The following is a 17,730-nucleotide window of genomic DNA, read 5'->3' as shown; positions in this document are numbered from 1 at the left end:
TAGAACATAGTCATGTGAGCCACGGGGGATTGGCAGTAAAGAAGTAGAAACTTAGGTATGTGAGCTACGGGGCTTGGCAGTAAAGAAGTAGAAACTTAGGTATGTGAGCTACGGGGCTTGGCAGTAAAGAAGTAGAAACTTAGGTATGTGAGCTACGGGGCTTGGCAGTAGAGAAGTAGAACTCAGGTATGTCAGCCATGGGACTTGGCAGTAGAGAAGTAGAAACTAAGGTATCTGAGCTACGCGGCTTGGCAGTAGAGAAGTAGAAACTGAGGTATGTCAGCTACGCGGCTATGCAGTAGAGAAGTAGAAACTGAGGTATGTCAGCTACGCGGCTTGGCAGTAAAGAAGTAGAAACTTAGGTATGTGAGCTACGGTGCTTGGCAGTAAAGAAGTAGAAACTTAGGTATGTGAGCTACGGGGCTTGGCAGTAAAGAAGTTGAAACTTAGGTATGTGAGCTACGGGGTTTGGCAGTATAGAAGTAGAAACTGAGGTATGTCAGGCACGGGACTTGGCAGTAGAGAAGTAGAACTCAGGTATGTCAGCCACTGGACTTGGCAGTATAGAAGTAGAACTTAGGTATGTCAGCCACGGGGCTTGGCAGTAGAGAAGTAGAACTCAGGTATGTCAGCCATGGGACTTGGCAGTAGAGAAGTGGAAACTAAGGTATCTGAGCTACGCGGCTTGGCAGTAGAGAAGTAGAAACTGAGGTATGTCAGCTACGCGGCTATGCAGTAGAGAAGTAGAAACTGAGGTATGTCAGCTACGCGGCTTGGCAGTAGAGAAGTAGAAACTGAGGTATGTCAGCTACGCGGCTTGGCAGTAGAGAAGTAGAAACTGAGATATGTCAGCTACGCGGCTTGGCAGTAGAGAAGTAGAAACTAAGGTATATCAGCCATGTGACTTGGCAGTAGAGAAGTAGAAACTAAGGTATGTCAGCTACGCGGCTTGGCAGTAGAGAAGTAGAAACTGAGGTATGTCAGCTACGCGGCTATGCAGTAGAGAAGTAGAAACTGAGGTATGTCAGCTCCGCGGCTTGGCAGTAGAGAAGTAGAAACTAAGGTATATCAGCCATGGGACTTGGCAGTAGAGAAGTAGAAACTAAGGTATGTCAGCTACGCGGCTTGGCAGTAGAGAAGTAGAAACTGAGGTATGTCAGCTACGCGGCTTGGCAGTAGAGAAGTAGAAACTGAGGTATGTCAGCCACGGGACTTGGCAGTAGAGAAGTAGAAACTGAGGTATGTCAGCTACGCGGCTTGGCAGTAGAGAAGTAGAAACTCAGGTATGTCAGCTACGCGGCTTGGCAGTAGAGAAGTAGAAACTGAGGTATGTCAGCCACGGGACTTGGCAGTAGAGAAGTAGAAACTGAGGTATGTCAGCTACGCGGCTTGGCAGTAGAGAAGTAGAAACTGAGGTATGTCAGCTACGCGGCGTGGCAGTAGAGAAGTAGAAACTAAGGTATGTCAGCTACGCGGCTTGGCAGTAGAGAAGTAGAAACTGAGGTATGTCAGCTACGCGGCTTGGCAGTAGAGAAGTAGAAACTGAGGTATGTCAGCCACGGGACTTGGCAGTCGAGAAGTAGAAACTGAGGTATGTCAGCTACGCGGCTTGGCAGTAGAGAAGTAGAAACTCAGGTATGTCAGCTACGCGGCTTGGCAGTAGAGAAGTAGAAACTGAGGTATGTCAGCCACGGGGCTTGGCAGTAGAGAAGTAGAAACTGAGCTATGTGAGCCACGGGGCTTGGCAGTAGAGAAGTAGAACTTAGGTATGTGAGCCACGGGGCTTTGCAGTAGAGAAGTAGAACTTAGATATGTTAGCCACGGGGCTTGGTGGAAGAGAAGTAGAACTTAGGTTTATTAGCCACGGGGCTCGGCAGTAGAGAAGTAAAATTTAGATATGTTAGCCACGGGGGCTTGGCAGTAGACAATTACAAACTAAGGTCTATCAGCCACGGGGGATTGGCAGTAGAGAACATTATATAAAATAATGAGCTTCCGCATGATAAAATCATAGTCCGACTTTTTATCGACTTTGTTCCATATTTGATGTATAGATAACAATCTCTCAAAACAAGATAACGATTATTCGCCTGATATAAAGATTTGAGAGAGAAAATGCGTTGTGAATATAACTTAGAAAACTATGTTTTCCCCTTCTTTCGGTATTTAATATCTGGCAAATCCTCGTAAACAACACATAACGGCGCCTGAGGTACGGGACAAACCGTATCATTGTTGCCGTAGACTCGTCTGTAATGAATACTGAACTCAGCATTATGCGTCAAGTGCAGTATTTTCCCGTGGTTTACGCGTTGGTGTTGACACTCGTCAGGTGGTAAATATCTATCAGGACGTTCAACCCCCCTAAATCCCAAGTAGTAGCTAGCAAACCCCCCCCCCCGATAAATATCTGGTTGTAGCTAGTAAGTACTCCCACCCCCCTCGTTAGATCCCGGGTTGTAGCTAGCAGGCAAACCCCTCGCCAAAACCCAAGTAGAAGCTAGCAAAAAAAAACTCGATAGATATCTGGTTGTAGCTAGCAAGAACCCCCCCCCCCCCTCGATAGATCCCCGGTTGTAGCTAGCAGGCAAACCCCTCGCCAAATCCCAAGTAGAAGCTTGTACGAAAACCCCTCGATAGATATCTGGCTGTAGCTAGCAAGAACCCCCCCCCCCCCCTCGATAGATCCCCGGTTGTAGCTAGCAAGCAAACCCCTCGATAAATCCCCGGTTGTAGCAAGCAAGCAAATCCCTCGAAAATTCTCGGTTGTAGTTAGATAAAAGTCCATATATCCATAAACTGCCAAATTTAACTTCCTTTACAGACTGTAGTCTTTGTCAGTTATGAGCTGCTCGGTTTTCTCAGGGTCAGACTGTATTCCATCCGCAGTCATAAGTGGTATTTCCCCTGATGAACTCACAGTTAAATGTTTGATGTTAAGTATAAATCATCCATTCTTTGTGTCGTTGGATGTGGTCGTCGACATAAGTTGAAAGTGAGAGGTAATTGAGAAAAAATATTTCGGTTTGTAACGCTCCGTTATGCCAAATGAAATACGGACGCACTTTGGGAAGACTGTCTTTTACTTCGCTGAATCGTCTGACTCAACTGATTGAAGATCTAGTTGGGAAAACTATTCTGCCTTACCAAGAATCTCAATCCTAGGATTACTTTAGGAATCATTTCTGTTCATAAGGGATGCAAACGAAAATTCGAATATCGAATACTAGTATTCGATCAAACGTTTGGTATTCGAATGTCAAAATCGGTATTCGAATAATACTAATTCTCAATAAAGAGAAATAAAAACCTTTTGCCTACAATACTGTTGTTGTTTATAAAGTTTGTTTATTTTGTTTTTACAACGACTGGCCCCTAATGCCTGAGGTGTGAATGTGATGACAATATACTAAACAAGCGTCATGTGTCATTTAGGGACATATCGTCGGGTACTGTAAAAAGTCCCCCTTTAACACCAATATCTTGGCTGCAAATTAAGCTGTGCAACATAGCTCAAATCGCCGTGATGATATGAATGCCATGTGGTACAATAATGTTGTTACATATATATGCTTTAAACTGTTTTCCGTGTTGCGATACAATGTTCGTGCTTTGAAATGTAAATGTCTAGTAAAGCGTTTAAGGATATTTTTCCTCTATCGTTTATAAATAAACAATAGATGAGTCAAATCCAGATATGTTTTCGTTTTATTATTTTACTAGTTCCCGAGTTGGTTTGGGTTTTCCATTTTTACTAGTTCCCGAGTTGGTTTGGGTTTTCCATAGTTATATTAAGTCAATTGAGAGGTCAATCTCAGAACGAGGCTTCTCGTCCTATGGAAAGACCCTCCATTGGCGCAAAACGCTATTTGACTAGGAATCCATCTATTTTCACAAATTTTTGTGTACAAATATAAAGGCAGCAGAAATAAAATTATTCGATTTTTTTTTGTCTGTTTATAATGTATTTTTTTTTTCTTCCTGAAAATTGCGATTTTCAAAGGCTCATTTGGGGACAATGAGGATCCGCCGCGCGTACTACATGTAGCTACGACAAAGTAGGGTAAAAATCTTCCAAACTATTATTTCGGTAATCGAATATTCGATCGAAAGAATTACCGAATATTCGAATTGTGCCATTCGTTTGCATCCCTACTGTTCATTGATAAAGTTTCTGAAAAATGATACAAAATCAGATGGAACCTTCTTCTTTTCTTCTTATTTATTAGAACAGTATTTTCTGGTTCTCGTATCGCATCGACATTTTACACTACATGTACTTTGATTATCCCATTACATTTGGTCTATTTCTTTAAGCATTCTGGCACTCAATCATACGCGTAGGCGTCAGGTGCTTTGATTTAATATTGGAGGAACTTCGTATACTAGATGAGGCCAATTGCTCATGTTAAGATTTCCAGAACGAGTTAAATAAGCGTTCTTTACATTCCAGGACAGGTATAACAACCATATAAATCATTCACCCGAGTGTCAATAACGCAAGTTACATAGTCCAAATACTCCATCCGAGATGATTCCAAGTATTTATCTTAAATACGCATGTACCCTGTTTTAGATTAAACCAACTACTAATACCACTGCTTGCTAATCGAAATCAGCATTCTAATCGATACTCACTGAGAACCCCAGTATGGAGTATATGCTCATGTTAAGCATTCAAGACATACTAATATAGATGTTGGCCTGCTTATGTTAAACATTGAATGCTCATGAAACTCCATTTGAGATCGATTATGTGAAACATTCAAGAGCGGGAGCGCTGCTCATGTTATATCGCAGCATGCTCTTTATACATGAAAGATACAAATGGTAAGGTCAAACATTCCAGGAACTCCTTACGAGATGGGATACGCCCAAGGAGAGCTCATGAAGACAGAGACCATCAACTTTATGAACTCAGTGTGGAAATATCTAGAGGATCAAGTGGTAGGTGGTTTCGGTTTCCCACCGACATTTAGTTATCGGCTACTGTAAAAAGAAATGTATGGAAGGGGAAGAAACAAGTAACAGAATATGAATTAATGTATGAATTTGCTCCATACATCTGCTTTCAAACGCTTCCTAACCTTTTCTGAAGACGTTTTACCGACTTCAGTATGGGTTAAACACCAATATTCCATTGATACTGATATGCTGTCTTATATACTTTTATACATTTTCAGATTGGCGATATCAACAGTACTTTTTTCCAACCATGGTTCTTAAAGGATGTAGCGGACTTTGGGTATCCAGAATAATAAAGTTACCTTTAAACTACGTTTCATGTATTTGTAAAAAACATTTGACATGGGCCTGTATTGCGCCTTTTGTGGTTTCTAAGGTGTTTTCAAATTCGTTTTACACTGCAGTCTTGTCGCGGCGCTGGACCTTGAGCTGACGATCACTCGGAAGTACACGGGAAACTACTTCTTTGAGGAAGCACAGGGACTGGCGGACGCCACCGGTGTTGACTATATGGTAAGTAGGAACACATTTTCATAACATATCAATAGAGTACGAGGCGAACAAAAATGAGATGTTCTGAAGCGTTTGCGTTAGGGTTTACACGTATATAGATAGAAAACATAGTTCGTGTTATTCTTTAAAAGGTTTTATACGCATTAACGCTTATTTCCTTTTCGCATTTCAGACCATTCAAAGAATACACGTGATTGGAGAACTAACGTGAGTAACGGATACATCAGAGTCTAAATTTAGTCATAATGCAAGATGCACTTTTGTTGTTATTTCCACTAGCCAATTTATCGGCAATGTGCGAAACTGACCCCCCAACCACACACAGACACACCCTAATTAGTCCAAGTAACTTTTTGTAGATTCATAACGGAAAAAAACGAAATACACCAAAACGCACCATTTCGGACTTAACTAGCCACAATGTATGGGGAGGCATACCTACACTCGCAAACACCAACGAACTTGTCGGCTACCGGCTGTGGTTATTTTGTAATGTCCATGCTAATGTCCATGCTATCCATTTGTCTCTGCAGGAAGGGCGACTGTTCCATGATGGGTGCCTGGGGTTCCGCCGTGCGAGACCCGAACTCACTCCTCCAGCTGAGGGCCCTAGACTGGAACACTGACGGTATGGGCACGTTTCAATTGCATCTTTTCTTCTAGTTGAACCAAGCCTAAGACTTCACATTCTCATATCGTTTGAATAATGCTATAGTATAAACATCATCAGATGTTCAAATGATTTCGCAGTTACTTTATCATATACATGAAGATGAAACAAAAGTAGTAACTAAACTTGACATTACCAAAATCTGTTTGAAACTACACCTGCCTGCATGTACCCGAATATTCACGTAATGTCGTCAAAGTCATTTGCTTTCTCACCTTCTTTATATGGTATAAGAAGTATAATTGTAAATAGATTCTACAGTCATGCATGCCCATGTATCATAACTTTCTTTTACATCCTTCAGGGCCATTCAAAGATTTCCCCCAGGTAACCGTTTATCATCCTTCAAGTGGCAATGGTCATCCCTTTGCTAACATTGGCTGGACAGGTTGGCTTGGATCAATTACCGGTAGGTTAAAACTACCCACTGCCAGGGGTCATGTCTACGCGTTTATTAACTGACCGGGTTGGCTAGCATCAATTATGTTCTGTTCTGTTCTATCACGGGGGAGTTTATTATCATTATGGAAACGGTTACCCACATTGACTGCACCGGTTGTCTTTGATATATGATCGGAAGGTTTTGAGTTTTCCTAGCGTAACCGGCTGTTCTACTTTTGCTAACATTTGCTCGACTGACTGACTTGAATCATCTTCCGATAGGAATTCACTTTTCCAAGCGGCAACCATCATCCCATTATAGCATTCGACCGATGGGTGGCCTTTGATAAATTACCAGTTATTGCATATTCCTGAAAACAGGAAACTCTTGGGTTGATCTTCTCTGGATACTATTGTCCAAGAAAGATTACAACAAATGTCCGGATCACTTCTATTAGTTTGTTGCTACCATGGAACATACTCCCATGACTGAATTCCAAGAGCTGAGGTTTGAACAATTGGCTGCTGACAGCAATGTCATGGTCACTCCAAGAAAGTGACCGACCAGCTTGCTCATTTCTCCTTCCTTCACCCCTTCCGAGGATATCCATTGCCAATCTACCATTCGACCTTCAATTATCCTCATACGCTGTATGCCCCGCATTCAGCTACGCGTTATATACCAATTATTCAGCTTTGCAGTTCTGGCTTAACTAGGAAAGGATGTGTTGCAAGAAAAACATACGAACTTTTATAGCCAACATCTTGATGGAGCTTTCCAATGTCATTAGAAAACAGTAAGTCTGCATCATCAAATTAATCTCTGCAAATCCTGACAACTCTGTAGGTATCTCTACTTGGTGTCCTTTGTTTTATTTTCAAATTAAACAATGATAACACTTCTTTTTACAACAGTTATATCAAATAGGTCTTTCTCAGAATACTGTCAAAATTACCAAATTTCTGCATCTCACCAAAATTTTTTGTATATAACTATATTTTTCATCATTGATATTTGTCATTTCCATTTTCTTAAATTACTAATCCATAAATGAATCTTATGGTTCATTAGCATCTCGGTTTATGCAGATGACAATTTTAGTCCACGTTGTTCAGCAATATTCTTGCTAACAGTCCGACGTTTAAATGTTTAATGTAGTTCCTCATATGATCAATTGGAATTAGTCCTTGCAGTTTCCACGATATAGTATTTGCATTGCGTTTTATTTACCACAATAATTCTACAATGGTTAACACCTTAGATACGTCTTTTCGGAATTGTGCATAAGTCTGATCCCAACGCTGGACACCAGTGTCGCCAATTTTACTTTATTATCGAGAGTGCGATATTAATAGATCCCTTAACCGCTGCCATCAGTGTTGCCGATGTATTATTTTGATATTCCACCGCTGCCGTCAGTGTCGCCGATTTCACTCTATCAGGATAGTGAATCCAAGTTCAAGAACATCCTGAGCTAATTTGCCTGCTCCTTTATATACTACATGATAGTTTGGGTAGCTTACATACTAGTTGGGGTCTCCTTCGTAATATAAATTTACTTTTAGTAATTAACTATGTTTGTAATAATATGTATTTAACTATTTGCCCCAATTTTAAATTATGCAGCAAATATTTGGGGATTTGTTCAAGGTGGTGCAGTTGAAAGAGTTTATCTACAATTCTGCAAATGTCTACTCTGTGTAAAAAAGACAACGCAGAATGATTTTATTTACGGAGAATTAGGAATATTAAGTTTTAAAACAATTAGATATATGAATAAAATTAAATAATGGGGAAACTGATGTAAACAGATAATAAAAAGTACATAAAAAGGTCTGTTTTATGCCTTTAAAAAAACGAAATGCAAACAAACCCACAAACAAACCGAATTTGTCACTTACAGATCTTCTTTCCGAGTAAACATTTGATGTTAGGTCAACGTTGTGCCAATGTTGGACCCCAACATCGGAGTAACGTTGGATTATGGTTGGATTTGAAAGTTTTTTTATATGTCATACCTCAACGTTGGATCAACGCCGGGTTACGACCATAATCCAACCATGTTCCAACGTGAATCCAACCACTGTCCAACCATTACCCGACGTTAATCCAACCATTACCCGGTGTTAATCCAACCGTTACCCGGCGTTAATCCAACCATTACCCGACGTTAATCCAACCATTACCCGGCGTTAATCCAACCGTTACCCGGCGTTAATCCAACCGTTACCCGGCGTAAATCCAACTGTAACTAGTTCTACTTTCTGCTAACCGAATACCCCGTCGATTAACTAAGTATGTTCAGAGTATCTGAATATGTTCAATATATATGACTTAATATTCTTTATTTAATCTTTATTTCTCTATGGCATGAAGAGTCAACATAAGAAATTATGTTTTTCTGAACAATACAATGGACATTTAATATCATGCACTCGAGTGCAAATTTTCATAAAAAATAGAACAGTAATTATGGTATTCAACAATTTTATAGATAACTAGAGCTTTAACTGAATAACAATTAGATAGTAAATACAAAATTTGAACAAAACCATGACATTCTCTGTATTAATAATTGAGGCATTACATAAGTAAAACAACACTTTAACAAGTAAAACCAATATCATTTATACTTAAAACATCATAATAATTATTTACACATACTAACAAAATATAAGGCCATAGCTTTGCACTTACTCGGCCCAGCAAAACATGAAACCCTAAGAGCACAATTTCACATGCCCATATATGTTTTCCTGGAATCTGTTTTGACTCTTAGCTCATACACTTTTCGGAGACATGCGCGACAGGGGAATGAACACACCATATGCTTTATTCAGTGGGTAAGATCTGCCTTTTATGCTCCAACTGTCACTTTCAGCTCTTGTTTGTCCATACATGATTTCCATCGTCATTGAATAGGAAAGCCATCTATAAGTATTTTAAAAATGAATAATATACATTTTTTTGTTATAATTGAAACTCATAATTTCACTGTCAGACTTGTCACTTACAGTTTCAGAAGTTGATAGTACTTTTAGTAAATAAAATACTTAAATATTTATTATTCAGTGTAATGCATGTGCATTTATAGGGCTAAATAAGATGCACTCAATTTAAACATTGCCCTTTCAGGAGCTAGTTGCTCAAATCCTCTGTTAATTATAACGCTACGTTACCTTAACAGTCCGTTTAATCCCTGACAGGGCGTTACTTAACGCTCTGTTAAATATGAGTTGCTCAAATTGACAATGCAATTTAACTCTGACGTTAACTAACGGCAGCGTTAAATGCTTGACAGTCCGTAAGCTCCTACTTCCAGTCCCATAATGTATCATTCAATCCAAAAAATCCCATTCCAAGATGGTGGACTGCCAGATTTCTTCAAAATCTGAAAAAAAGATAATTATTTTTAAAGAGATGAATTGGGAAAATGTTATCAATAAATATAAGAATTTGAGTGTGACGAAGTGATAAGAAGAAGCATTATTACGAAGGAAGAAATATGTTTTATGTTTTATTTTACATGGACATGAACTAATCGTCTGTATTCTGGGACCAACAGCTGTACTTTATTTTAATATAGAAATCAGTATCAATGACATAAAACTCGCAATATATTTTACCTTCAATAGTAATGCCATTACCAATAATCCAAATTCAATAAATGTATATTCATCTTAAATGTTTGTTTTGCTAGCTGTCAAGATTCAAGATTTATTTAGATCATGGGTTATTACAACCATGTGATCAGAACAATAACACCTTAACAAACAATTAATTAAACATAAATAAAAACAAAGTAGACATATATTACATACAGTTTCCTATAATAGGAAATATTAAGACTATTTGACATTAGATATAAGGTTCTTACAAAGTCAAATCTGCAACTTAGTAACCTTGTAAAATTTACAAAGAAATTTTGTAAATACGTCCAGTTAATAAAACGGGCATTAAAATCGGGCTTTGTGTCCAATAAGGGTGTACTTGGGGTCCGCAACATAAATGGAATATATTAGGCATCAAGCGTTCAAAGGAAGAACATTTGAAGAAAAAAATGATAAAATCAATTGGAATTAAAACAGTACCTTATGTGGCTTCCTCCAGTTAAGGTACGCTACAGCCCCGGAAATAGGAAAGTGAGTTGGTCTACCACACTTGTCACATAGAAAGTGCATTTGTGGAAGTCCAATCTGTCGTCAAATACTCCATGTCGAATGCAAATGCATAAACAGTAAAGGTAAGTAGCAAAATAAGTTGCAATATTGTACCAGAACAGACAGAACAGAACAGAAGTTGATTTCGACTTATGCAACAAAGCATCTCGTCAAACAAATACATACAATTAAACAAAATGTTCATGCGTGTGATCATCGTTACAAGGTAGCCAATATCAATAACAATTCAAGATAGCTCAAGAAATATGGAAAATGTTCATGTATAACAATATTGATAATAATAGATATAAGAAGCTGTTTATCTAGTTATTTAGATACTTTATGGAAATGCAGATGATTAGTGGTCAAAACAGTGATTGTACGGTTACGATTTAAACAATATCATTGATTAATAGGTTTCTTCTATTATTTGCCTGTACCAAAAATTTACATAAATTTACAATAGTTGTTTTGTTATTACTACTAGTTGAGTAAATTTAAACATGCTGGGTTTTACATAAAAAATACTTTTCAATAAAAATTAAACGTAGGTCATCGAAACAATTACATTTTATAACAAAATGAAATTCATCCTCAATTTCCTGTGTATGGCATAATAAACATAATCTTTCATTTCTTGGCAGTCTGTTTTGTCCGTACCTGCCAGTTTCAATACGTAACCTGTGAGCTGATACACGTAATTGAGTGAGGCAAACCCAGTATATTTCGAATTGGAAAAACAAAACAAACAAACGCAAATTGCGAATGATGCATGAATCGTAAGCGATGTAAAACATTCGTAAGTATAATCCAATGCGTGGTACACAACGATATCAATCTTATGTACGTTCTTGACATTATTTTTCTTGCAAATGGTATTTATTTTGCATTAATTGTGTTATTGCTGCTTTTTTGTCGCGCAGAATTATGGTTCCGCTACAGTAATGCTGAGATTAGAAAGATTCAAACACATAGCAGCTTACCGACATCGACACGCACGGATATGGCCCTAAGCATGCTCGGCTGGTAAACAATGGAATACGACATCCATAAACGTAAACTCATGTTCCTGCAAAACCTTTGTACTATGCCCACCTCGTTGCTTACTCGTCAGATATTCAACTATAGGCTGAACCTATACGTTACAAAGGATTTGAAACACCAGCCAGGCTAAATTCCGGATACAATATCACTTTTGCTCAAATACGAACTGTTTGGTTCTTTTAGTGTACCTGAAAACATCCATATTCCCAAGTAAAAGTAAATGGAAACTAATAGTAAATCGAACATTATCATTGTATCACAAAACAGAGTGGCGAAGAGGAGCCAACTCTGACGAGGATTGCCGAATAGTCAAAAGCGTCCATGACTTGATTGCCCCATCCATTCTTTGGCTGGAAATCGTTCACGCCATAAGTGCAATCAAGGCCTTCGTTTACAGACCATTTCAACTTGAAAGCACATGTAAAAATGTAACTGGTGATATTATAATGCATACCATTATTATCGGTTAAAAAACTGGCAGCCTCAGAAAAAAACTTAGCGGTCAAAAGATATAACTGTTGCTCTTGAACTCGGATAATGAATATCTAATGTGCTCACTCTTACAATTTAACTCATCACTGCGTTCAGTCTTCCGGAGGAAACTGTCAAGATATTTCTTAACACAGCTTGCAAATTTGTCCTCGATACTGTCACTCTGCTCAATACCAATACTCGTGTGTAAATACATGAATAATAAAATATTGTTTGCATTTTGTCGCATAAGTACCCAACATACACATCTCAAACCATTGCCAATAAATGCTATTTTTTCTTTTTCGATAAGCTCTTAGTTATATGACGGGTAAATACAGAGAATATATGCCTGTAAATATTGTTAGCAAAAAGTGAAGGATTGGTTCAATCATTTTAATCAATAATTTGTAATAATCATACTCCTATAAAATCTGTATAAGTTATGTATTTTTTGAACCTGAATTATTTATATTTTTAACTGCATTGCATGTCATGTCACTTATATAATATGTTAAATCACTGAGAAGTGGAATAAAAAAGAATATATATATATATATATATATATATATATATATATATATATATATATATATATATATATATATATATATTGTATGATTATATATAGCTTAAATTAATGATTATGCGTAAATACAGGTTGGTTAAATATGCGCGTTCATGTATATCAAAATCTGCGAGTTTCACGGATTTATTTTATTATTATGATATTATTCTTATATTTTTGTTCTTTTTGCATAAGGTGTTCTTATACAAACAGTTACAAATAAATCTTAATTATTTTTCAACCGTTTTTAAAATTATGTTTCGGATACATGTATAAATAGTTTATCATATTTTAATATTCGATTGGTTTCTTCTTTTCCGACCGTTAATCATACTTATCTTTCTGTGGGGTTTATCTTCATGATTTCTTAATAAAAAAAAGCATTTCCCTCGTAAAAATTATAAACTAGTCATAAGGTCACAACTACGTAAAATGGTAAAATAACAAACGTAATCTTTATGACATATGCCGTAAAAAGGACCGTCTTAAATGCATTAATGGCTGATTTTGCATTGAAAACTCATGATCAGAGCAGAACAGAACAAAATCTATTTCGTTTAAAACAATTCCAACAAATCTAGTCAATAAAATAGGTCAAAATTACCCTTGATCATTTGTAAACGTAATTTTATGCATAAATGCATTGCGATCGGTTACCAATTATTGTCTAAGTAAGCAGACATAAAGTGAGAAAATAAATTAACGTGTTTTAGTAGTATAACAATTCATTTCAATTTTACATTGATAAATATTTAAGTTTAATCTAATTAATATGATATAGAGCTAGAAACAAAATTATCCATTTTTTATCTTTTACACAGTTACACTGTAAAAACAATGTACATGTGTATAATAAACAAGTTTTACAAAACGTTTACTTTAACAGGGGGATTCTATTTCTTAATTCAAAAGCCCTATACATAAATATAGCTATATTTTGTAGTACTGCTTGGGACTGTTGGGACGATGTTGTTCTTCTGCTAATGAAATGTGTCCTTATATATGCTAATGCATAACGTGTTATCAATGTGTGAAATGTCTAAAGTATATTGGTATGAAACGTCTACAACATCTCTGGGTAATACAGTTGCATGGTACGAAGTTTTTAAAGTTCCACATTATTTTTCGTTCCGTATAGTTTCGAATCATTCAATCGAACATACGCAAATGACACACATTTGCCTGTCGAAAGACATTTACGTATGTTCCATTGAATGGTTCGTAATGTTTGTTTAAAGCAGTATAAATAACCTTTCAGCAGTACTTTCAGTACTTTGATTATGAAACAGACACTTTGTTATCCTTACCACCAACCGAAAGTCATGCTGCGGCATCTAGTGAGGTGAATTCAACAAATGAACACGTTAGTGAAAAAAATGGACCTTATATTTTATTAATATCCACGTAGGGTTCAACAAGGCTCAGCTGTCTATCTCTGAGATTGGCGTGACTTTCCCGGACAAGACGTTCGGCACTGAGTCCAGATTCGGCATCCCGTTCACGGTATTTAACACACTACTGGTTAACCTCTTTGTCTCGTAAAATGTCAGACTTTCTATGCAATAGCTTAATCGAACCAAATTTAGCTAGCAGTTGAATTGAAAGCAAAGTTCTATAAAGTCAAATCAAAACTTGTTAAGATTTTTGCTAGTCAGATGCTTCAGTTTACGATAGTTTGACCGGATGTCCTTCGTACTTCACAGAATTGTTAACATTTGCCAAAAATGAGCACTATAACTTGCGTTCTTCAGAAAACAAGGATCTTTTTGTTGTAAAACCTAGAACAAACTATATCAAAAATACATTTGCCTATAAAGCAATGAAAATTTGGAATAATCTTCCTACATACATAAAATGTCAAGATAAGCTACCAGCCTTTAAACATGCATTAAAAGGCTACTTATTGGCCAAATTATTTTATCACATGAACAAAAACTCTTGACACTTTATTTAAATCACATTATAATAAATAGTTCATTGTTTACATGAATTGTGTTAATGTACGTATATGACATTCTTGCAACAACTTGTAATGGATACTACCAAATATGTAAATATATTGATTGAATGTGGTTTTACTGAATATATCTACATTATTTACAGTATGAAATTATTGCAATTTATAATCATCATATTAAACTGAGTTGTGTTTGTCGAAGAAATGTATGATAGTGATAGTGTGAATGTATGTTTTGTATGTTGCTTAATATGTATAGTACATGTGTTTTTGTAATACTTTTTGTGTGAAGGCCATGCTGGAAATAAGTAGTATGTCTGTAATGATTGTACACTTAGTATGTTACCTTCGTTAAATAAAGTTGTTATTATTATTATTATTATTATTATTAGAAATTCAAGAATTATATTGAATATGTATGAGATTAATAAAGTACGAACTATTATTGCTGGTACAAATTTAAGATACGGCCGTAATATATGCAGCCTGCGTGTTTTACAGTATATGCAGTTATTCGCTTAACATACTGCACATAATCGTTCTGTATGATAACGCTGAACTATTATTAACGTAAAGCTAAGTTTCAGAATTATTCCCCCTTAAGTTATACAGGCCTCTGTTACTACATATTGCATGCCGCAGTTCGACTTAAGCCTCGTCAAGTCCCATCACCGTCTGCTAACCGAACAAGTTTTACTATGTAGCAGAGTGTTACTACCCAAAAGTTACTTCTAAGTAAATGCGACATTTTCATACGAGCCAGAACGAAGCAATGAAGTTTTTATCGTTCTGGCGGGTTTGTAAAGCGCCAGCCCTATAGTGCGCCAAAACGACAATTACAGTTGTGTTGGCTGTCAATATGCGTTTGCAGAAATAATTCTCCATATTCTACTCTTAATTTATACATGCCTATGTTACAGTACATCTTGCGTGACGTGCTGCAGTTTGACACAAGCCTGGCGGGGGCCCAAACCCGTCTATCCAACGCCCACCGCACGTGTAACCTCATACTCGGTGTCGGCGACGCCAAGGTACTGACGAATATAAGAAGCTTGAGAGAAAATTTTGTCTAGAGAATTTTCGTTCTCTCTCTCTCTCTCTCTCTCTCTCTCTCTCATATACTATACTTACAGGATCAGTGGTTTGGAACATGGGCAGGTTGGATTAATTTTTCGTTTGCTTACGGCTTAGGCGTTTTTCTTGTCATTGACAGAGAGGAGGAAAACCCCAGTTGTTTTCACTAGCTTGGGTATGTCAGTCTAAATCTAGTTTTCACTTTTGACATCCTTAGTTCTAGCCCCCATTATTCGCTTATGTGTTTTTATTACTTTGGCACAAGTTGTGTAGTGCCAATAAAATTGTTACTCGAATTATTTAAGCTTACTTTTTATACGTATACCAATATAAGTACATGCCGTACATGTCCCTCAGAGTCGATCTTTCCGTGGGATCGAGTACTCGGCGTCCGTGGCCAACTTCTACACGGACACGGATATGCAGCCCACGGCCGACTGGCATCCACGCATCAAGAATGTCGTATATTACGGTACAAATTATTGCTTGTTTGGCATCTTAGAGTAATAAACACCGAGCTGTTTTTAAAACATTCTGTGGTGCTGGGGAAGTTTGAACGTGGGATACGGGTACCATACTTCACGTTGCAAAACCCTCTACGCAAAATTAATTCATGCTTTAAATGAAAATAATCACAAACGCCTAAATTGTGTTTTAATGTAAATTATTGATGAATATATTTGAATATCCGATTCATGGCCAGTATTCTGGTTTTTTTTAAAGAACGCTGCTTTACAAATAAAACAACGTCCATATCCAGATACATATATAGAACAATTATTATACCACAGGCATGGACTGGTTATGCCCAAGCTTTAGCGAGGTGCTAGCGCGCCAAATCTCCACACACTATGGCAACCTCTCCCCAGACGTCATTGTGCGGGACATCGTATCCATCGAGCAATCTGGCAGCCTGCACATCGCCATCTACGACATGGCAAACGAGGCCGTATACATCGCTAACGCCCGCAGTTCAACGGAGTCTGGGCCACTAAATGCCTACGAGAGGTTAGTAGCATACAATAACCTTCTGCCAGGACTGTTTCAAACTTAAGGTCTGTCAACGCATCATAAGCTACATTAACTATTTAATGTTTGATACTAGAACAAGAAAGAGCTTATACAACATGATTACAACAACATGTACCACAGCATGCCTGCTGTTACGATGCCAAGTTGATTACTACGAATTTCTATCATTTTTATTCGCTAGATCGCCAAAAATTCTTTGAACAATTTGTTTTGGCTGTCTCGAGTCCCGTTCTTATACGAGAGTGTATAATGGTAATGTTTAACATAGTGTATTTATAAAAGGGTACTTAATATAAACTCATTAATAAGGAGAGCAAATATTGGCTCTGTATGCAGTGTGCACTACTGATGATGTCGGATAAATTAATCGGCCAATGGGATCAAATGATTATTAATATTATTAGTCGTCGGCCTGACTTTATTCACTTTTCATTTTGCTCAGTTGTTTTTAGATGTTAAGAATACTTTTAATTTACTCTAATTGTAAAGCTATATATCCGATAATGCTTTGGTGTCTGTAATATAATATTTATTATGTGTGTCACTTAGATTGTGAGTAAAGCAATTATTTCCTAATAAAAAATAGTCGACACCATAAACTATTCATCTACCCTGGTATACATTAACCATATCACAAACTAGGATTTTGGCTTGTTATTGGGAGCGAATATCTACTGCACATAGTATTCAATGGTATTGAAGCGTAATAAGTCAATACATTGATGAAAATGGTCAGTAAAAACGGTAAATGGAATTAAAGAGATATACGTACGAATTGTTCAACACATCATATTTGAAAAAAAACATGTTTATTTCAAAGGTAAACATATAGGGTCAATATTTCATTCAAATCGTCTACAAATAATACATTACGCTAAATGGCAATCAAAATTC

At 37.1% G+C, this 17,730-nt stretch overlaps 1 protein-coding gene across 1 annotated transcript in view; it reads left to right on the top strand.

The window, feature by feature from the left end:
* The window catches only part of LOC128242660 (protein dcd1A-like), a 44,431-nt gene that overhangs the window by 3,108 nt on the left and 23,593 nt on the right, over window positions 1-17,730 (top strand). The window contains exons 3-12 of the mRNA XM_052959898.1: window positions 4,850-4,947; window positions 5,184-5,245; window positions 5,370-5,478; window positions 5,651-5,685; window positions 6,012-6,106; window positions 6,453-6,557; window positions 14,182-14,276; window positions 15,651-15,761; window positions 16,162-16,276; window positions 16,596-16,812. Coding sequence (XP_052815858.1) covers window positions 4,850-4,947; window positions 5,184-5,245; window positions 5,370-5,478; window positions 5,651-5,685; window positions 6,012-6,106; window positions 6,453-6,557; window positions 14,182-14,276; window positions 15,651-15,761; window positions 16,162-16,276; window positions 16,596-16,812 — 1,042 coding nt within the window. The remainder of the gene's footprint in view (window positions 1-4,849; window positions 4,948-5,183; window positions 5,246-5,369; window positions 5,479-5,650; window positions 5,686-6,011; window positions 6,107-6,452; window positions 6,558-14,181; window positions 14,277-15,650; window positions 15,762-16,161; window positions 16,277-16,595; window positions 16,813-17,730) is intronic.

The sequence above is a fragment of the Mya arenaria genome, chromosome 8, assembly GCF_026914265.1.
Source record: "Mya arenaria isolate MELC-2E11 chromosome 8, ASM2691426v1".
Taxonomy (NCBI): Eukaryota; Metazoa; Mollusca; class Bivalvia; order Myida; family Myidae; genus Mya; species Mya arenaria.
This window is presented reverse-complemented; position numbering and strand designations above follow the sequence as displayed.